General features: G+C 42.1%; 1 protein-coding gene across 5 annotated transcripts in view; it reads left to right on the top strand.

Moving 5' to 3' along the window:
• The window catches only part of RYR3 (ryanodine receptor 3), a 684,284-nt gene that overhangs the window by 424,872 nt on the left and 239,949 nt on the right, over positions 1-19,463 (top strand). For all 5 annotated transcript variants that reach the window (XM_044272379.1, XM_044272378.1, XM_044272377.1 and 2 more), the window contains exon 64: positions 4,266-4,347. In XM_044272379.1, the coding sequence (XP_044128314.1) occupies positions 4,266-4,347 (82 nt within the window). The remainder of the gene's footprint in view (positions 1-4,265; positions 4,348-19,463) is intronic.

The following is a 19,463-nucleotide window of genomic DNA, read 5'->3' as shown; positions in this document are numbered from 1 at the left end:
GGAATGAGTCTGCCCTAGGGCACTAGCTGCAATGTGAACCTGTCATATAGCAACAGCATAATACTCCATTTGCATCAAAGAAAGTCTCACTGTTGAACTGCAGACGCCCGCAGTCTTAAGCCGCTCTCTGCCCTGATCCGAAGCAAGAAGAGGGATCAGAGTCAATTGAGCAAATAATGACAGCAGGATCAGACAAAAATAATGATTTGTAACATGGTCGATTCTAGTCTTTCTAGGCAAAAATTGAAACACCGCCACCCCTATCACCCCCCCCCCCATGCCAAATTCTCATTCCAAACATTCCTTGCCAGCCCTATTGTTAAGCATATGTAGATGAACATTACATACAGTACAATTACACATACAGGAGAATACAGCACCACACCACCTCTTACGTCCAGTGAGGTCTCATCTGATGTAGACATTCTCTTGCCTCATCTTCTCCATTTGAAGCACACTGCCAAGATGACAACTTTTTATCCACATCTTGTCTCTGTAGAACTTGCAACACCGCTATCTTAGTTTACTCACTTTTCCATCATACACCCTCCTGCGGCCCCTACATCGTCATCCTGTCGCTACCCCAAATACTGTGCCTGCTGTGCTCCCTAATGCCCACAAACACTATACTGTAGAAATAATAGTGCTAAACAGAAAGTTCCCTCAATAACTCACATACTGCCCTCAATAGTAATAGTGGGCCCTACAGTACCCTCTGTACCCCATTAGTAGTAATGCCCACAATATTGTGCCCAATATTAAAGCCCCCACAGGGCCTCTAGTAGAAATAAGACGTCCCTATAGTGCCACCGTCAGTAACAAGGACCCTCCATAAGTACTCCTTTAGATCCCCCAGTAGTAATAAAGCCTGGATAGTGTCCCCAGTAGTTATAATGCCTCTTATAGTGCTCACAGTACTTACAAAGCCCTGCTGCAGTACCCTCTATAGTTACAATGACCCCCTGTAATTTACTCTGTGTTATAATGCCCCCTGTAGTGCCAATATGTTGTGCACTCCTGTCATTCCCAAATGTATAATGCTCCGTGTTTTGCTCCAGCCCCCCCCCCCATAGTGCTAATATGTATAATGCTCCACCAACCCGTCCCCCTGTAGTATATAATGCCCCCTGTAGTGGTAGTATATATAATGCTATACTCTGGCAGTGTCCCCATGTTATAATGCCCTTTCGCAGCGGTAGTATATACAATGCAATGTAGTGCCCCCGTTTTTAAAATGATCTGCCCCCTGTAGGTATAATGCTCTCCTCTATAGTATAATGCTCCAGTATATAAAGTGCTCTCCCCGTAGTATAATGTCTCCTATAAAAAATAATTCTCCTTGACTCCTTCCTCTGTAGTATAATACCCCCTGAATATATATTGCTCTCCCCCTGTACTCATCTGTGTCCGATACACCACCGCCATCTGCGATGCAGTCCCCAGGTCTCTTTCCGCCTCTGGCTTGAGTTTTCGCGTCCCAGTGCAGGAGGTTGCAATGATTGTAATTGTTCTATACAAGTTGTGGTCCAAGAAGTAAAAAATAAAATAAAATTTTAAAAAATAAGTTTTTTTAAAAAATATTTAAAACATATAAAAATTAAAATCACCCCCTTTCCCCAAAATAAAAGTATAATTTTAAAAAAATTACATAATGGGAATCGCCGCGTACGAAAACGCCTGTATTATTAAAATAAAATAAAAAACATTCTATATGGTGAATGGCGTAACGGAAAAAAAAAAATTTATGTTTTTTCATTACTTTACTTCCCAAAACAATGTAATAAAAAGTCTTTAAAAAGTCATACCCAACAAAATGATATAACCAAAAAGATTGGCCCGCAAAAAAATTAGTCCTCACACATTTCTGTTCATGTAACTATAAAAAGTTATGAGGGTCAAAATACAGCCATGACAAGAAAAAAATACAGTTTTTCAAAAGTATTTTTTTTCCCCAGTATTAAAATTCAAGAAAAACTAAACATATTTCGCTAGAATTGTACTGACCTGGAGAATGAAGAGCAGAAGTCAGTTTTACCGCATAATGAACGCTGTAAAAATAAAACCTGTAAAACGGTATCAGAATTGCATTTTTTTATTCAAATTCCACCATATTTGGAATTTCCCTGCTTCCCACTACATTGTATTCAATATTAAATGGTGGTATTACAATGTACAACTTGTCCCGCAAAAAAACAAGCCCTCAACCAAAGAATAATGCGGATCCATCTGACAAATGCATTGAAATACCGGATCCGTCTCTCCGGTGTCATCTGGAAAAATGGATTTGGTATTTATTTTTTTGCATTTTTAAAGGTCTGAGCATGCGCAGGCCGGAAAACCGGTTCCGTTTTGCCGGAACACTTAATGCCGGATCCGGCACTAATACATTTCAATGGAAATTCCGGCAAGTGTTCAGGATTTTTGGCTGGAGAGAAAGCTGCAGCAACATAAGAGGGACTGAACTGATGCATCCTGAACGGAATGCTCTCCATTCAGAATGCATTAGGATAAAACTGCTCAGGTTTTTTCCGGTATTGAGCCCTTTTGACAGAACTCAACTCTGGAAAAGAAAAACTCTAGTGTGAAAGTGCCCTAAGCTGGCTGACATTAGCAATGTGTTAATGTCAACTGAACATAACTATATCAGTGCCGTCTCACTGCCTGCTGTAGTTATTGAGAAAAACAAACTTTTATAATACGCTAATTAGCCTCTAGGCCCCGTTGCCCCTGCTCCTAGAGGCTCCGGTCTACCACCTCTGGCCACGCCCTGCTACACTAGATTCACTGGGGCAGGCAATGTTGGTCTCCTACCTCCGGCCCTGTCTGCAGTGTAAATTTCGCGCCATTCAGTATTCGGCGCAGGCGCAGTAAGTGAAGGGCGCTCGCCGGCTGCCAGCTTCCTCACTGTGCCTGTGCTGAATACTGAATGGCGCGAGATTTACATAATGGCGCGAGATTTATATTATGTTTTCTGGAAAAAAAGACATGATGTCAAATATTTTATAATTATACTATTATTAAAAATACATTAAAATATTCAATAGAAATACCGGTATATATTTTTGCCACATAAAATACAATCTTTACTAAAACATAGCAGGTTTCCTTAGCAGGCCGCTGGCGTCTGCAGTGTCATTTATAGAAAAGCGGATAGTCCTCAGCACTGTTGAAGGATATCTCCAGGAGGCCAGCAGAACGTATCAGATTTATAATTGATCATAGATCATGGCTCGAGGCAAGCTCAAAGTGCCCATTACCGTTATCAGTGTATTCCCAGGGCATGCTTAACACTATGACATTATTTGGTCATTATTCATTTTTTACATTTTATATTATGATATTAAGTAGGTTTTCTACATTACATTGGATATTGAGACAGGACTTTCATGTTAGCTGTCAGAAAAGAAGATGGCAATATCTGACTCCCACCTCAAACTGTACTCGTTTTTCCAATAGCCTAAAGGTATATGTGTCAGTGCTTCAAAATGGATGAAGCATGACAGCCACAAGTTACACAGGAAGCACAGTGCCAGTCACAGGGCACATATAGTATATTATACTAGCGCTAATAGTACTTGTGCTGCGATTATAGTGCTAGTCAGAAAGCATGTATAATGGGAGCTTTGCTGTATAGTTCATATTTTACCACTCTACTTTTGTACAATCTACAAACTGTAAAAGCTCATTGTTAAAAATGATATGAAATGGTAAAAGCATACAGTAATATGGCTATACATTTCTATTGTACTTTCAAAGGTACAATCTGCAGAGCAGGAAGAGCTGAACAGATTGCTATATAGTTTTGTTGGAAAAGATTCAGCAAAACGTATCATTTATTCATTTAAATGTCCCCTCTCTCTTCATTCGGTTGTACAGGAGGCCCTCCTATAAGTGACTGTACACACAGAGAATGCTTTCCGTCACTGATGGCCCCCGTGTACAACAAAATGCAGAAGGAGCAGAGATTTCTATCTGTTTTTCTGAATCTTTGTTCACAAAACGATACATCAATCCGCTCAGCTCCTCCTGCTCTATAACATGCTGCCTGCAGATTACATTGTATCCCATGGACGGTGACAGACAGGTTCCCTTTAGGAGCTTAAATCTGTCTGTCATTACATCCTAAACCTCCTCTGATTAATACATGAGGGAGCTCCGTTGGTCATTTTTGAAGTAGATCACATACAAATAATTACAATGATATTTTTTAGATTTTAATGATTATTCTATTATAAAACTGTATTTTTTTTTGTTTGTTTTTATAGTGGATGACGTTCAAGTTTCCTGTTACCGGATCCTCTGCAGTCTGTACTCCCTTGGGACAGGAAAAAACATCTATGTTGAAAGGTTTTACTCTTTCTTTCTTTTGTCTTTCTTTTTCTTTTCTTTTCCTTTTTTCTTATTGTTCTGCTAATCATAGCTAAATATAATGTTATTTCCGGTGTACGGTCAGGCTGCATTCACACACAGATTTCTGAGCTAATCAGACCAATTTCCGTATGAATTGTTGTGTACATAGTATATTGATCTGACATCTTATAGAAAATTTATCTGACACCATAAAATGTAGGTCTGATAAATAATTATGACTGCACATATAGAAGTAGAATACTGTTCATATTACTATAAGGCAGTAGCAGAGGCTGCTTTACATATCATTGACTGTATAATGCTGCTACCCAATAGAAAAGACGTTAGTCCCCACATGCTGCTGCCGCTGTCCGGCCTGACAGATATGCTCCACATTGACTACTCCATGCTAGTGTTACAGTATATTGGTAAGCAGTAATGTACACACGGGGACCGTAGACAATTACACAGGTAAAACAGCCCCTTGCCTTTGCTGGAGTTAGCAGTGTAAGTATAGAGTCTCAGCAGTTGCAGTTCCAACTGTGGCCCGCAGGCTTCCCACCACATTGGGCACTTCCAGGCACACAAGGTAAAGGCGCTACCAAGCATCAGGGCCTTGTATGCAATTTTGCCTGTGATGCCCAGATTCATTATATTTGGCCACCCAGGAGAGCAATATCAGCAGCTGAGGCTTCCTGTCTCACCTAACACCCAACACAATCAGGGGCTGATTTGTATCCATCAGGGCCGGTGTCTGCTGTTTGTGGCCCACATCCCTCCCTGCCCCCAGCACTGGCTGCATATACTTACACAGCTGTCATATACTGTACATTCTTTGACATAAAAAATAATAAACACAAGTAGACATGTTGGATTGCTGCAAAACCATGCATGCAGTTATGTCTTAGACAGATATGTAAATGATTACAGGCCTGGTCTTATTAGACACTTGTGGGGTCATTTACTAACCAGAAATATGTCTATTAGGCCTCATGCACACAACCATTGTTTTGGTCTGCATCCGAGCCATCGGTTTGGCGGCTCGGATGCAGACCCATTCACTTCAATGATCCTGCAAAAGATGCGGACAGCACTCCGTGTGCTCTCCGCCTCCGTTCATCCGTTCCGTGGTCCGCAAAAAAAATTAACATGTCCTATTCTTGTCCGCGCTTTGCGGACAAGAATAGGCACTTATATTGAAGGCTGTCCGTACCGTTCCACAAATTGCGGAACGCGCACGGATGCCATCTGTGCTTTGCTAATCCACTATTTGCGGACCGCAAAACACACCACAGTCGTGTGCATGTGGCCTTAGGCGTATTTCTGGTGGAGATTGCAGTGCAAATGTTATTTGTGCCGCAAGCTGCAACTTTTCCCCTCTCACACCGGGTCTAAAAAAGGGGGAGTGACGTAGGTGGGGAAGGGGCCGGCCAGCAGGCCTGTCTCGATTATCGTTTTTCTACTCCTGCTTTACACATATAAAATGGTCTAAATCTATGCAAGGGAGATGGCGTAGATTTAGAAGGCGCAGTGGATCAGCCAAAGTTTGGCAGACCACTGCCAGAGCAGGGCCTTACTAAGACCAGTGTCAAACACCGGTCTTAATAAATGAGCCCTTAGGTCTCTCTTTAAGAGGAGAAACAAATGAAAAGAGAGCTCATATTACCAAAAATATATAAATTTTATTACAATACGTTAAAAAATGATAACAAAAAAAGGAGAAGGGTAAATTAATACATAAGATGCCGTGAAACAAGGTGATGGGAGCGGAGAAAAAACAGCACCACCCTGGGAGGAAGGAGCACACGGTTGAGACAAATGAAGAGATGTAATATACATAATATCTGACATGGGAATAAGCGATCTTGGGTACAGTGCCCAGTCCATGCAAAAAGTGAATGGAGAGATAGAACCATACAAAATCAGGTAAAGCACGGTCAGCTCATGCACCCCCACTAGAAGTAGATATAAACATGTGAGGATGGAAATTGTATCAAACAGGGCAAAGTGCCGGTGGACAAGAATTGACCACACAATCAGCGGGGGGCAATGGGAGACCAGAGCTTACCTGAAATAACCGTGTGCAAAGAAACCCAGGGTAGCGCCACCCTGGGTTTCTTTGCACACGGTTATTTCAGGTAAGCTCTGGTCTCCCATTGCCCCCCGCTGATTGTGTGGTCAATTCTTGTCCACCGGCACTTTGCCCTGTTTGATACAATTTCCATCCTCACATGTTTATATCTACTTCTAGTGGGGGTGCATGAGCTGACCGTGCTTTACCTGATTTTGTATGGTTCTATCTCTCCATTCACTTTTTGCATGGACTGGGCACTGTACCCAAGATCGCTTATTCCCATGTCAGATATTATGTATATTACATCTCTTCATTTGTCTCAACCGTGTGCTCCTTCCTCCCAGGGTGGTGCTGTTTTTTCTCCGCTCCCATCACCTTGTTTCACGGCATCTCATGTATTAATTTACCCTTCTCCTTTTTTTGTTATCATTTTTTAACGTATTGTAATAAAATTTATATATTTTTGGTAATATGAGCTCTCTTTTCATTTGTTTCTGCTATTTCACTCGGGAGCTTTTACCGAGTTACACTTTAGGTGTATCCCCTGTGGCTATTCAGGGTGGGCACTGTCTCTTACCCGCCTTGGGGATACCCTGGGTCATTTTTGTTTGTCTCTCTTTAAGAGGGCATAAAATTGCTTCCCTCACTGCCCTATAAAAAGTCTCTCAGAGGCTATTTTTGGATAGTGCACCTTTTGCTGAGACATTATTGACTAGTAGACAAGCCTCTATGCTCACTCCAAGACATTTTACCTAGTTGGCAAACTTTGAATAAGGGCGCATCATTGAACTGAGAGAAGCAGGATGGTTGTTTCAACAAATTGCTCACCATGCTAGCCATTCTGACCCTAGATGCTAGGGAGGTTTTAAGAGCAGTGGTTATCTGAGGGCATGCACAAAGTGAACATGCTCCAGTCGGCCCAGACAGCGCACCAGTAGAGACGATCATTTGATCCGCCGAAAAGTACGAACAACTCCTACAGTTTCATAGTCCACCATCCAGACACAGATGGCACCTTTATTACACACCTCTGTCTCTGCCCGAAACATTTCTAGTATACCATACAGTATGCATTATACCATACGGAACCTGATGTGCCCAATCATATCTCATCTTGTATCCATGGTATACTGTAGGAGGCCCAACAGGGTACTAGAGCTTCCTTTCAGTTGTACAGTTTTTCCACAAAAATGAATCCTATCGCTCTAATATTGAAATCACTTACATATATCATCATTACAGTCAAACATGTGACATTTCATTTATTTACAACAACTCTAGTACCCTGTTGGGCCTCCTACAGTATACCCTTATGACAAGCTCAGATTCTTGTCTACAAATGCTCGCTCGGAATAATCAATGAACTTGAGGCTATAATGGCATCTGAGAATATAGATGTAGTGGCCGTTACTGAGACGTGGTTCAAGGGGAGTAATGACTGGGATATATCAATACCAGGGTTCTCTCTGTACAGGAAAGACAGAGAAGGCAAGAAGGGGGAGGGGTGGCCCTGTATGTGAAAGATAGCATAAAACCTAATTTGATACAAGTTAGCGAGTCATTAGAGTCATTTTGGGTTACCTTGCAGCTTGATAATCATAAGGTAACTCGTGTAGGTGTGATATATAGACCACCTAGCCAAGTCAAAGAATTAGATGATCTACTAGTTGAGGAAATAGCTAAAATGACATTGAAGGGGGAAGTTATCATTATGGGAGACTTTAATCTTCCTGATGTAAACTGGAAAACCAAAATAGCTAGTTCTGCCAGGAGTACAGATATTCTAAATTCCCTACCGGGATTATCTTTACAGCAAATAGTTGAGGAGCCGACCTGGAAGGAGGCCATTTTAGAATTAGTATTCACAAATGGGAATTTGGTATCTGATAATAATGTATGGAAAAGCTTGGGATCTAGTGATCACCAGTCAGTGTGGTTTACTATAAGTACAGTGACTGATTCACACCACACAAAAACAAAAGTTTTAGATTTTAGAAAAACAGACTTTTCTAAAATTAGATTAGTGGTATACGAGTCCCTATCAGATTGGAACCGTTTCAATGGAGTCCAGGAGAAATGGGACTAAAAAGTGGCACTATTGAAGGCAACAGAAAATTGCATTAGGCTTGTCAGTAAAAGCAAAAAAAGGAAGAGACGAGGATGACAGGCAAATTTATAAGATTAGGCAGAGAGAGTTATAAGAGCTTCTAAAGCACAGGCAGAAGAGAAATTAGCTCAGTCAGTGAAAAAAGGCGATAAGGCATTCTTCAGACACATAAATGAAAAAAGGAAACTAAAACAAGTAATTACCAAATTAAAAACAAAAGAAGGAAGGTATATGGAAGAAGATAAAGAACTAGCTGAGTGCCTCAATGAATACTGTTCAGTTTTTACAAAGGAAAATGAAGGAGAAGGACCTCAGTTAGGAAAGAAGACTAATGAATATTTTAATGCATGTGTCTTTACAGAGGAAGAGGTTCTAAGTCAGCTGTCTAAAATTAATACAAATAAGTCACAGGGGCCAAAGCTATTAAAAGAGCTCAGCGGCGAACTAGCAAATCCAATAACAGATTTATTCAACCAATCACTGGCAACAGGAGTCGTCCCAGAAGATTGGAAATTGGCAAATGTTGTGCCCATTCACAAGAAAGGTAGTAGGGAGGAATCTGGCAACTATAGGCCAGTAAGCCTGACATCAATAGTGGGGAAATTAATGGAAACCATACTTAAGGAGTGGATTGTGGAACATCTAAAATCCCATGGATTGAAAGATGAAAAACGTTTACTTCAGGGAGATCATGTCAAACTAATCTTATAGTTTCTTTTGATTGGGTGGCTAAAATAATAGATGGCGGAGGTGCAGTAGACATCGCTTATATGGACCTTAGTAAGGCTTTTGATACTGTCCCACATAGAAGGCTTATCAATAAATTCTAGTCTTTATGCGTGGACTCCCATATTGTTGAATGGACAGACCATGGTCTTGTTACCAGTGGGGTACCTCAGGGATCTGTTCTGGGACCCATATTGTTTAATATATTTATCAGCGAAATTGCAGAAGGCCTCGATGGTAAGGTGTGTCTTTTTGCTGATGACACAAAGATTTGTAACAGGGTTGATGTTCCTGGAGGGACACACCACATGGAAAAGGATTTAGGAAAACTAGAGGAATGGTCAAAAATCTGGCAACAAAAATTTAATGTTGATAATGCACCTGGGGCGTAAAAACCCAAGAGCAGAATATAAAATCAGTGATACAGTCTTAACCTCAGTATCTGAGGAAAGGGATTTAGGGGGTCATTATTTCAGAAGACTTAAAGGTAGGCAGACAATGTCAGAGCAGCAGGAAATGCTAGCAGAATGCTTGGGTGTATAGGGAGAGGAATTACCAGTAGAAGGAGGGAGGTGCTCATGCCGCTCTACAGAGCACTAGTGAGACCTCATTTGGAGTATTGTGCTCAGTACTGGAGACCATATCTCCAGAAGGATATTGATACTTTGGAGAGAGTTCAGAGAAGAGCTACTAAACTAGTACATGGATTGCAGGATAAAACTTACCAGGAAAGATTAAAGGACCTTAACATGTATAGCTTGGAAGAAAGACGAGACAGAGGGGATATGATAGAAACTTTTAAATACATAAAGGGAATCATCAAGGTAAAAGAGGAGAGAATATTTAAAAGAAGAAAAACTGCTACAAGAGGACATAGTTTTAAATTAGAGGGGCAAAGGTTTAAAAGTAATATCAGGAAGTATTACTTTACTGAGAGAGTAGTGGATGCATGGAATAGCCTTCCTGCAGAAGTGGTAGCTGCAAATACAGTGAAGGAGTTTAAGCATGCATGGGATAGGCATAAGGCTATCCATCATATAAGATAGGGCCAGGGGCTATTCATAGTATTCAGTATATTGGGCAGACTAGATGGGCCAAATGGTTCTTATCTGCCAACACAGTCTATGTTTCTATGCTTCCTTCTTGGTGCATAATTATTTTTTGTCAGTGAATGTATTAAAGGAGTCCATGAGCCTCTTCCTGCTTAGAGGTGCTGCATATCCCGTCTCCCTCCATGTGTTGCTCCTATCAAAGGGCACAGTGCAATGCACAATGGAAGCAATGCAGACATGCATACTACAAAACAGACGCCATGTGTCTGTCTGCATCTCCTCCAGCGGCATTCAAGACATGCTGCAAAATGCTGCTTTTTTTACCTATAAGGGCTGTTTCACACGACTTGCTTGGTCTGGATAACTTGCTCTGTGTGTTGGCCGAATTTCCTGTACTGACCATGGCTCCCCGACCAGAACTGGCTACATCATAGTTTTTTATATTATTATATTTTATAGTTTTTTTATGGTACCATCAGCTCCTATCATCATGTCCGGGAGATGCAGCCGACACAGGGATCCGTTTCCCTGACCGAGCATGGTCGTGTAAATCAGCCCTAAGGTAGCCTATGTTCTAACATTGATTATATGATGCTGGATGGATGAATAAAGTAGATCGAGGCAGACTGGCCATAGATCCTACAGGGAAATTTCCTGGTTGGCCATCCAAGCCCTTCTCATGGCCATCTGCTGGGTACATGTTCTGTGCACCTGGCCAACGGACACAGGTGACCTCCTAAACACATCTGTATCACTATCCTCAGGACAATGATACAGATGAATACTCTGGTGAAGGCAGCGGTAATTTGTGCGGCACTGTGAGTATTTGCTTCTGCTGAAGCAGTTTATTGTGCAGCAATACCATAGAGTAAAATACCATATACCACCGTGTAGCACACTATACTGCCCCAAAAGCTGTCCCTCTGTGTTGGTTATGAGTAGATGCCATTTTGTGTTCTCCTCCTCCTCCAGTTGCCTTTGATTAACATATGGAGCAGGGGACTTAGGAGGTGAGATGCCGACCACAGCAGTTGAATTCAGGAGAGCATGTGTGGTCACTGGCTGGGTACATAAGTACCTGATTTTAAGCGTTAATTACCACTGAGAACTCATTATGTACCCGACCAGCAGCAGAGAGGGGGGCTGGATGGGCTCCCAACAGGGTACTAGAGCCTTCTTTGTATTGTACAGTTTTCCCTGGCCCAACTGTTCATTACTGACTCAAATCGTTATTAGGACTAATGCACATGAACGTGTGTGACCCGTGCTTGCATATCGTCCTGCAAAAAGTGGTTCTGCAATATCATCCATATCGTTGACTGTATATCATGGTATGGCAACTTTTCTGACCATAGCACCACAGACTTTGTTTATTACCTTGCGTTAAGGCCGGTATACATGCCTTTATTTATCTGTGGGTCTGCAGAATTACTTCCTGTTGGCCTAGGTATCCATTGTTGTTCTAGCCTGTTTTTTATTCAAGTTTTGTTCAGCCACAGTATATATAGAAGTACACCAATATGGGCGCTGCATCCTATTAATAGGGGTCAGTATGACTACTGCCTCCTGTTGTGTGCAAGCACATACTTACTATAATTACTGATGAGTAATCATCACTGATGTCCAAGACCTAATATACATTATGGTAATGCGCATCGCTGTTCATCCTTCAGCAGCGATTGGAGGAGCGAAGATCTTTGGTGACATGCATCAGGTATGATTTTATTTGTTCATGCCTACACCCTGGAACCTGATTTTTGTATGTGATCTTGCAATTTGGGCTGTTTACATGTTGCATAATGGATCTGTAGCCCAACCGCTGTCAGATCCTTCTTTCTATGGTGTTGGCAATGTCACCAGATAAAGTACACTACACATGGATTACTTTATTTGGCACGGTCATATATTGTATGCATTGCAGGGGAAATTTATCAAATTAGGCTACTTTCACACTTGCGTTGTTTGATTCCGGCAGGCAGTTCCGTTGCCTGAACTGACTGCCTGATCAGGCAAACTGCATGCAAACGGATGTCATTTTTTCTGACTGATCAGGCATTTTTCAGACTGATCAGGATCCTGATCAGTCAGAAAAATGCCTGATCAGTCAGAAAAATGCATTGCAATACCGGATCCGTTTTTCCGGTGTCATCAGGCAAAACGGATCAGTTTTTTTGGTTTTTTTCATTTTTAAAGGTCTGCGCATGCGCAGACCGGAAGGACGGATCCGGCATTCCGGTATTTTGAATGCCGGATCCGGCACTAATACATTCCTATGGAAAAAAATGCCGGATCCGGCATTCAGGCAAGTCTTCAGTTTTTTTCGCCGGAGATAAAACCGTAGCATGCTACGGTTTTCTCTTTTGCCTGATCAGTCAAAACGACTGAACTGAAGACATCCTGATGCAAACTGAACGGATTACTCTCTATTCAGAATGCATGGGGATATGCCTGATCAGTTATTTTCCGGTATAGAGCCCCTGTGACGGAACTCTATGCCGGAAAAGAAAACCGCTAGTGTGAAAGTATCCTCAGATGTGTGGTTTTTGGTGTAACAATGTTGCACAACATGCCAATTGCAGCATTTTCTGCAACATTTAGGAGCCACACCACTTTACAAGCAGAGTGTGCCTGGCGTGCATGCTGTACCTGCGCTCCCCAGACTTTGTGTGGCTGTCATGGCCCATAACAGGTAGGAACTAGTGTTAGGGACCACTCATGGAGGCGACCTTGACATGGTGAGTGGCTTATTACGCTTTGGCCAAAATGTACACCAATGCCTCATTCAACATCCAGCATAGAGGCAGGGCAGAGTGCTGGTTGCAGAGTGCGATTGCATTTGTGTTTTTGCGTTTTGTATCTGTATTTCGCCATAGCAATGTGCACCTGCATACAGGGTTGTGCTGACTAAACCCCCCACACTTCACAAAGTGGTCTATGTTTATGGGTGCTGGCACACCGTGCAGTTCTGACATGCATTCAGGATGCAGTTTATTATTTAGCCAGTTTACCAGCCTCATTAAACCCTGGTGTTCTGTATTGTGGGATTGATTCAAGTAATTTCAGCTAGGTACAATAAAAAACTGCATCCTAAATGCATGCCATAACTGCACTGTGTGCCAGCACCCTAAGGTCTCTTTCACACTTGCGTTGTCCGGATCCGGCGTGTACTCCACTTGCCGGAATTAGATGCCGGATCCGGAAAAACGCAAGTGAACTGAAAGCATTTGAAGACGGATCCGTCTTCAAAATGCGTTCAGTGTTACTATGGCAGCCAGGACGCTATTAAAGTCCTGGTTGCCATAGTAGTAGTGGGGAGCGGGGGAGCATTATACTTACAGTCCGCGCGGCTCCCAGGGTGCTCCAGAATGACATCAGAGCGCCCCATGCGCATGGATGACGTGCCATGCGATCACGTCATCCATGCGCGTGGGGCGCCCTGACGTCACTCTGGAGCGCCCCAGGAGCCGCACGGATGGTAAGTATACTGCTCCCCCGCTCCCCACTACACTTTACCATGGCTGCCAGGACTTTAGCGTCCCGGCAGCCATGGTAACCATTCAGAAAAAGCTAAGCGTCGGATCCGGCAATGCGCCGAAACGACGTTTAGCTTAAGGCCGGATCCGGATCAATGCCTTTCAATGGGCATTAATTCTGGATCCGGCCTTGCGGCAAGTGTTCAGGATTTTTGGCCGGAGCAAAAAGCGCAGCATGCTGCGGTATTTTCTCCGGCCAAAAAACGTTCCGGTCCGGAACTGAAGACATCCTGATGCATCCTGAACGGATTTCTCTCCATTCAGAATGCATTAGGATAATACTGATCAGGATTCTTCCGGCATAGAGCCCCGACGACGGAACTCTATGCCGGAAGAAAAGAACGCAAGTGTGAAAGAGCCCTAACCCTGCGTTTAGACCTGAGCGTTCTGAAACGAGCGCTCTGTATGCACGATTGTACCGGCGTTTACAATCGCGCATACAGAGACAAGCGAACACACATTGTCGCGCGTTCCCGCTGAAGTCTATGTACAGGAACGCGCGACAAACGCCCCAAAAAAAGCTCAAGAACTCGTTTGAGCATCGGGCGTTTTACAGCGCGATCGTACGCACTGTAAAACGGCCAGGTGAGAACCATTCCCATAGGGAAGCATTGGTTTCTCCTTGTTGAGCGTTCTACAGCGCGTAGGAACGCGCTGTAAAATGCTCAGGTGTGAACTTAGGGTAGGGAAAACAAGTATTAGAGGGGGACCATAAATTGGTGGCCAAATATATTTGTCTAAAGATAATTAATAAAGAATGTTACATACAATATTTTTAGTCTTTTAGCATAATAGGGGTTTGATAACAATTGTGAATCATAATTGGAAGGAGATAGGAGTGTATGACAATGATGTGTAGTTAGGGGAGAATCTGCAGACTTGCAATTAACCTATGTTGCCTTGCGGGGGTGCAGCTTATTAGCAAAGCATCACATGAGAAATCGCAATTTCTCAGTAACACATTCTGTCGGTACACCTGGGAAAGACATGGAAAATATTTACACTGTAAATTTAACCTGATAATGCATTTGTTTTATTATTCTGTCATGTCTATTGTTGTTGTAAGAAAAGAGATTGAATGCGTTAAGAATTGCTTTCAAGATGAAATGACTGGTTGGTAAATTGTGCTTCCATGGATACAAAAGCTGACTGTGTGTCTGTGCTCTGAAGGGAATATTCCATGTACTGTATGTGGGTTTCTGAGCCTAGACAATCCTAATAGGTAAATGGCAGCTTGTGCGGAGGGTGCTGACTGTGTGTCTGTGCTCTGAAGGGAATATTCCATGTTCTGTATGTGGGTTTCTGAGCCTAGACAATCCTAATAGGTAAATGGCAGCTTGTGCGGAGGGTGCTGACTGTGTGTCTGTGCTCTGAAGGGAATATTCCATGTTCTGTATGTGGGTTTCTGAGCCTAGACAATCCTAATAGGTAAATGGCAGCTTGTGCGGAGGGTGCTGACCCTGTGCATCTTGCTGACTCTCAGTATAATTTAGTAAGAAGAGCTTGCCTGCACTCGACAGGATTGCTTCTGATTTCTACAAGAACTGACTGAGAACGTAAAGTGACCCTGGAAAAAAACTAAAAATATAAAAAATATATATAAAATTGGCCCCTATAGGTGGATCCTAACTGACAGAAGACAACCTACATAAGTGATCAGGTCCAACATAAGTAGGCGGCCCAGAAAAGCCATAGTGCAGCACAAAGTAGCCCCCCCAGCAGAACCAAATACCACAGTGCAGCACATAATACTTCCTCCCATGCCACAGTATTCAACTGTATCACCATCCTGAGTAGTGATGAGCAGCAGGGGTCATATTCGAATTTGCAATATTTCGCAAATACTTTGTAGAATATTCGCAAATTCGAATATTCGTTATATTCTACGATTTTTTTTACTCAAAAAATCGGCAAGGTAATGATTGTGTAATATGCAAATTTGCGTAATTCGAATTTTCTTAATACAAATTTTTTATTGCTAATTTTTCAACTTACAACTATTAGACAAAGAAGATTATAGCACTATATTAGCTAAATTGCTCTATATTCGTTTTTTTTTTATATTCGCTATATTGCTATAACTTCGATTTTTCGAATATTCGTAATATTCTAAAACAAGAATATATAGCAATATAGCGAATATTCGAAAAAAACGAATATAGAGCAATTTAGCTAATATAGTGCTATCATTTTTTTTTATAGTTGTAATTTTTTTCCAATCTGAACTTCAGATGAGAAAAAAATTGCAACTATTAGACAACGAAGATTATAGCACTATATTAGCTAAATTGCTCTGTATAGCCATACAGCGAAAATTCAAAAAAAAAATCGAATATAGAGCAATTTTGCTAATATAGTGATATAATCTTCTTTGTCTAATAGTTGTAAGTTAAAATTCGCAATAAAAAATTAGCATTACGAAGATTAGCAAACAACACTACTCCTAAAGTCAAATATACTGCAGCCTTCTCATTGGCCCACAAGCTAGAAGCAGGGAGGGATCATGTGTACCGATTAAAAAAAAAATTAGAATATTCGAAATTACGAATATATATCACTAAATATTCGCAAATTTTCTAAGTACTTATATTCGCGATAAAAATTCGAATATTCGTGATCAACACTAATCCTGAGGACACCTGCAGTAGCCATCCAAGTGTATAGGTACTTGATGCACCTTGTAGAAATCACTGCTGAGAGCATCAGAACGTTATGTACCCAGCTGGCAGGTGTGAGGTGGGCATCATCCCACTGGGAAATTTCCCTGTAGAGTCTATGCCAAGTCTACCATTGACTGTCTACACCCTTAGGATACTGCCACAGGTAGTTTTAATGCTGTGGCTTTTCTGGAGGTGATCTGGTAGCAGCGTACCTGGGTGTTTCTAATAGCAGCAAAGTGGATGGGATATAAAATGTCACCTGCATGCTATGGAGAAAGTTTAAACATTACTTGGACATGCCGTGCTAATTTTAAATCCGCAGCCTGCCAACTTGTGTTTGCATATATCTGAAGCAAATTTCACACAGTGCAATGCAGAGAGTATGTATGTGTGGCAGATCCATTGTGAACTTTCTGCTGCAGACTTGTTGCGCGTGGCCGCCATACCCTACTGCAGACAATGAGTATAGAAGACTTCCATTCAATGCCCTGTTGCATCTCTTCTGCCCAATTTGCTACTTAATGGGTTTTCTATTTTCTCAATTTTGATGTCCTTCAATGGGAGCTATGTTGATAAGTGGACAGACCCTTTTGCTTCCGGCTCTACTCTGGTGTCAGCGGCTGCCCAAAACAGCTGATCAGAGGGGGTGCTTGGTGTCAAACCCCCCACCAACCTGATATCCTTTAATATGGGTTATTGACTGGTAGCAGGCTGTATGCAGCAATCATCACGAAAAGCTTCTATTCCGTAATTAGCGGCTACAGCAAGGCAGAGAATAAAACCCTAACTGCTATGTGGACACAGTATGTTCTTAGTCTTATTTCTTGATTTCCAAGTAAGACAAGTGTTTACCCTGAACCCTTTAATTCCATTGTCTGTGTTTTCACATAACAGTTACAAAGGCTGCAATATTACACATTCTGCCACTTACACACAGACTACGCGGCGGTGAGGAAAATTCCATCTGGATAAATTGCTTGTCTGTAGAAATGTCAGTCGTCTGAATGTTTTTTTTTCCTTTTATTGAGGCCGACATGTAGCAACTAAATTGCCTGTCAAAAAGAACAGACAGCAAGCTGTGAGATAGCCAATCAATGCAACCTTCCAGCAGCTTAATGCAGACAACAGGGAAGAAAGCCAGCAGGAACAGAACATAAATAAATACCTCGAGCTGATTAATTGGGTTTTCTATCTCTGTATCATTCAAGCCACATGGACAAAATCAAAGATTTTACTTCAGAGCTGCTGATGAAATAACTTACCCATAAGTAGCGCTATCCACTGTTTAATCAATTGTGAATTGTGGATTCAGATAAATGCTATAACAAGAGGAGGGCATTGTCATTTATTAGCTTGGTACATTTAGCTGTTTTAACATGCACATTAGCTGTTAATCCACTCTATCAGAGCGTATTTCCAATTATTTGCTCAAACCTTTCGTGCCTCTAGGGTACTCTACATTTATAATTGTGTTGTATAAGATGGTATTGTTTTATAGCAGTTTCCTACCAGACCTATCCTTCCATTATAATTAGTGGAAACCCTAATAGTAGGGGTATCCATTTCTAGCCACCAGGGTGCATGTGGTCGTTTCTATAGCAGTGTCAATGTGCCTTCACCTTGTGTTCCTAGCAAAGTAGCCACAAGGAATTGCTGCCCATGACTGACAATCATATAGTAAGGAGAAGGGAGGGAGATAGAGAACCCAGGAAATGTCTGTGTATTCTTAAATAGAGATGGCCTTGCGGTTCGCCCGGTGGTCGTTTCGCTGTGAATTTTGCTTGTTTGCGATTCGCAGAACATGCAAACATATAGAGATATTCGCACACGTCATATTCTTTTGCATTGTGCCGAACTTTGACCCATGACACATCCATCAGGTGGGACAGGACAAGTTTCAGCACATGGGCACACCCCCTACCCTATAAATAAACCCGATCTGGCATTTACATTCTGTGTTTTGCCAGTGTAGGGAGAGGTTGCTTTGTGCAGCAGGGACAGACTGTTAGGGACACCAAACGCTAGCTAATAGGGCCACAAATCTCCTTTTACGGACTGGTATAGGTGTGCTATTGATAGGTGTGACTTACTGAGGGTTGTGATATACTTATAATATACTTTCTAACATATAAAGAATATTATAGTGCATTTGTATTGTGCAGCAGTTGTGTGCGGTTCTGCTGCGATACCGCAGCTATATAGAGGGACAACGTTATTGGAACAACTATTTGCAATGGGTGTGATATACCTGTCGCCCCCAAAAAACACTGATTAAGGGGTGCGATATACCTACTTCCACCAAATATTGATTGAGGCCTGCGATACACCGGTTTCCACAGAATACTGATTGAGAGGTGCGATTTACCTGCTTCTACAAAATACTTATTAAGGGGTTCTATATACCTGCTTCCACAAAATACTGATTGAGGGGTGCGATATACCTGCTTCCACAAAATATTGATTAAGGGGTTGATATACCAGTTTCAACAAAATACTGATAGAGGGGATTGATATGCCTGCTTCCACCAAATATTGATTGAGGCCTGCGATACACCGGCTTACACAAAATACTGATTGAGGGGTTTGATATACCTGCTTCTACAAAATACTGATTGAGGGGGTACGATATACCGGCTTCCATGAAATACTGATTAAGGCCTGCGATATACCTGCTTCCACAAATACTGCTCTTCTCTAGGGACTTTGGCACAGGGTCATTTTGAAAATGACAGGCAGAAGAAGAGGCAAGCCATTTCGCAGGGGTGGTAGGGGTCGGGCAGGTGCACTAGGCCGGAGCCTAAGTGCGAAGTTAGAGAAGGTGCGTGCGATTACGTCAAAGGACGCACCAGAGTTTGTTGAGTGGCTCACTCAGCATTCCGCTTCTGCACCCTCCTCATCCTCTGCATCTGCAACCTCTTCACTCTCTGCTGTGTGCACCCCAAAGAAATCACCACCACCATA

This window comes from Bufo gargarizans, chromosome 11, assembly GCF_014858855.1.
Source record: "Bufo gargarizans isolate SCDJY-AF-19 chromosome 11, ASM1485885v1, whole genome shotgun sequence".
Classification (NCBI taxonomy): Eukaryota; Metazoa; Chordata; class Amphibia; order Anura; family Bufonidae; genus Bufo; species Bufo gargarizans.
Note: the sequence above shows the minus strand (reverse complement) of the source record. Positions and strands in the feature narration are given on the sequence as shown.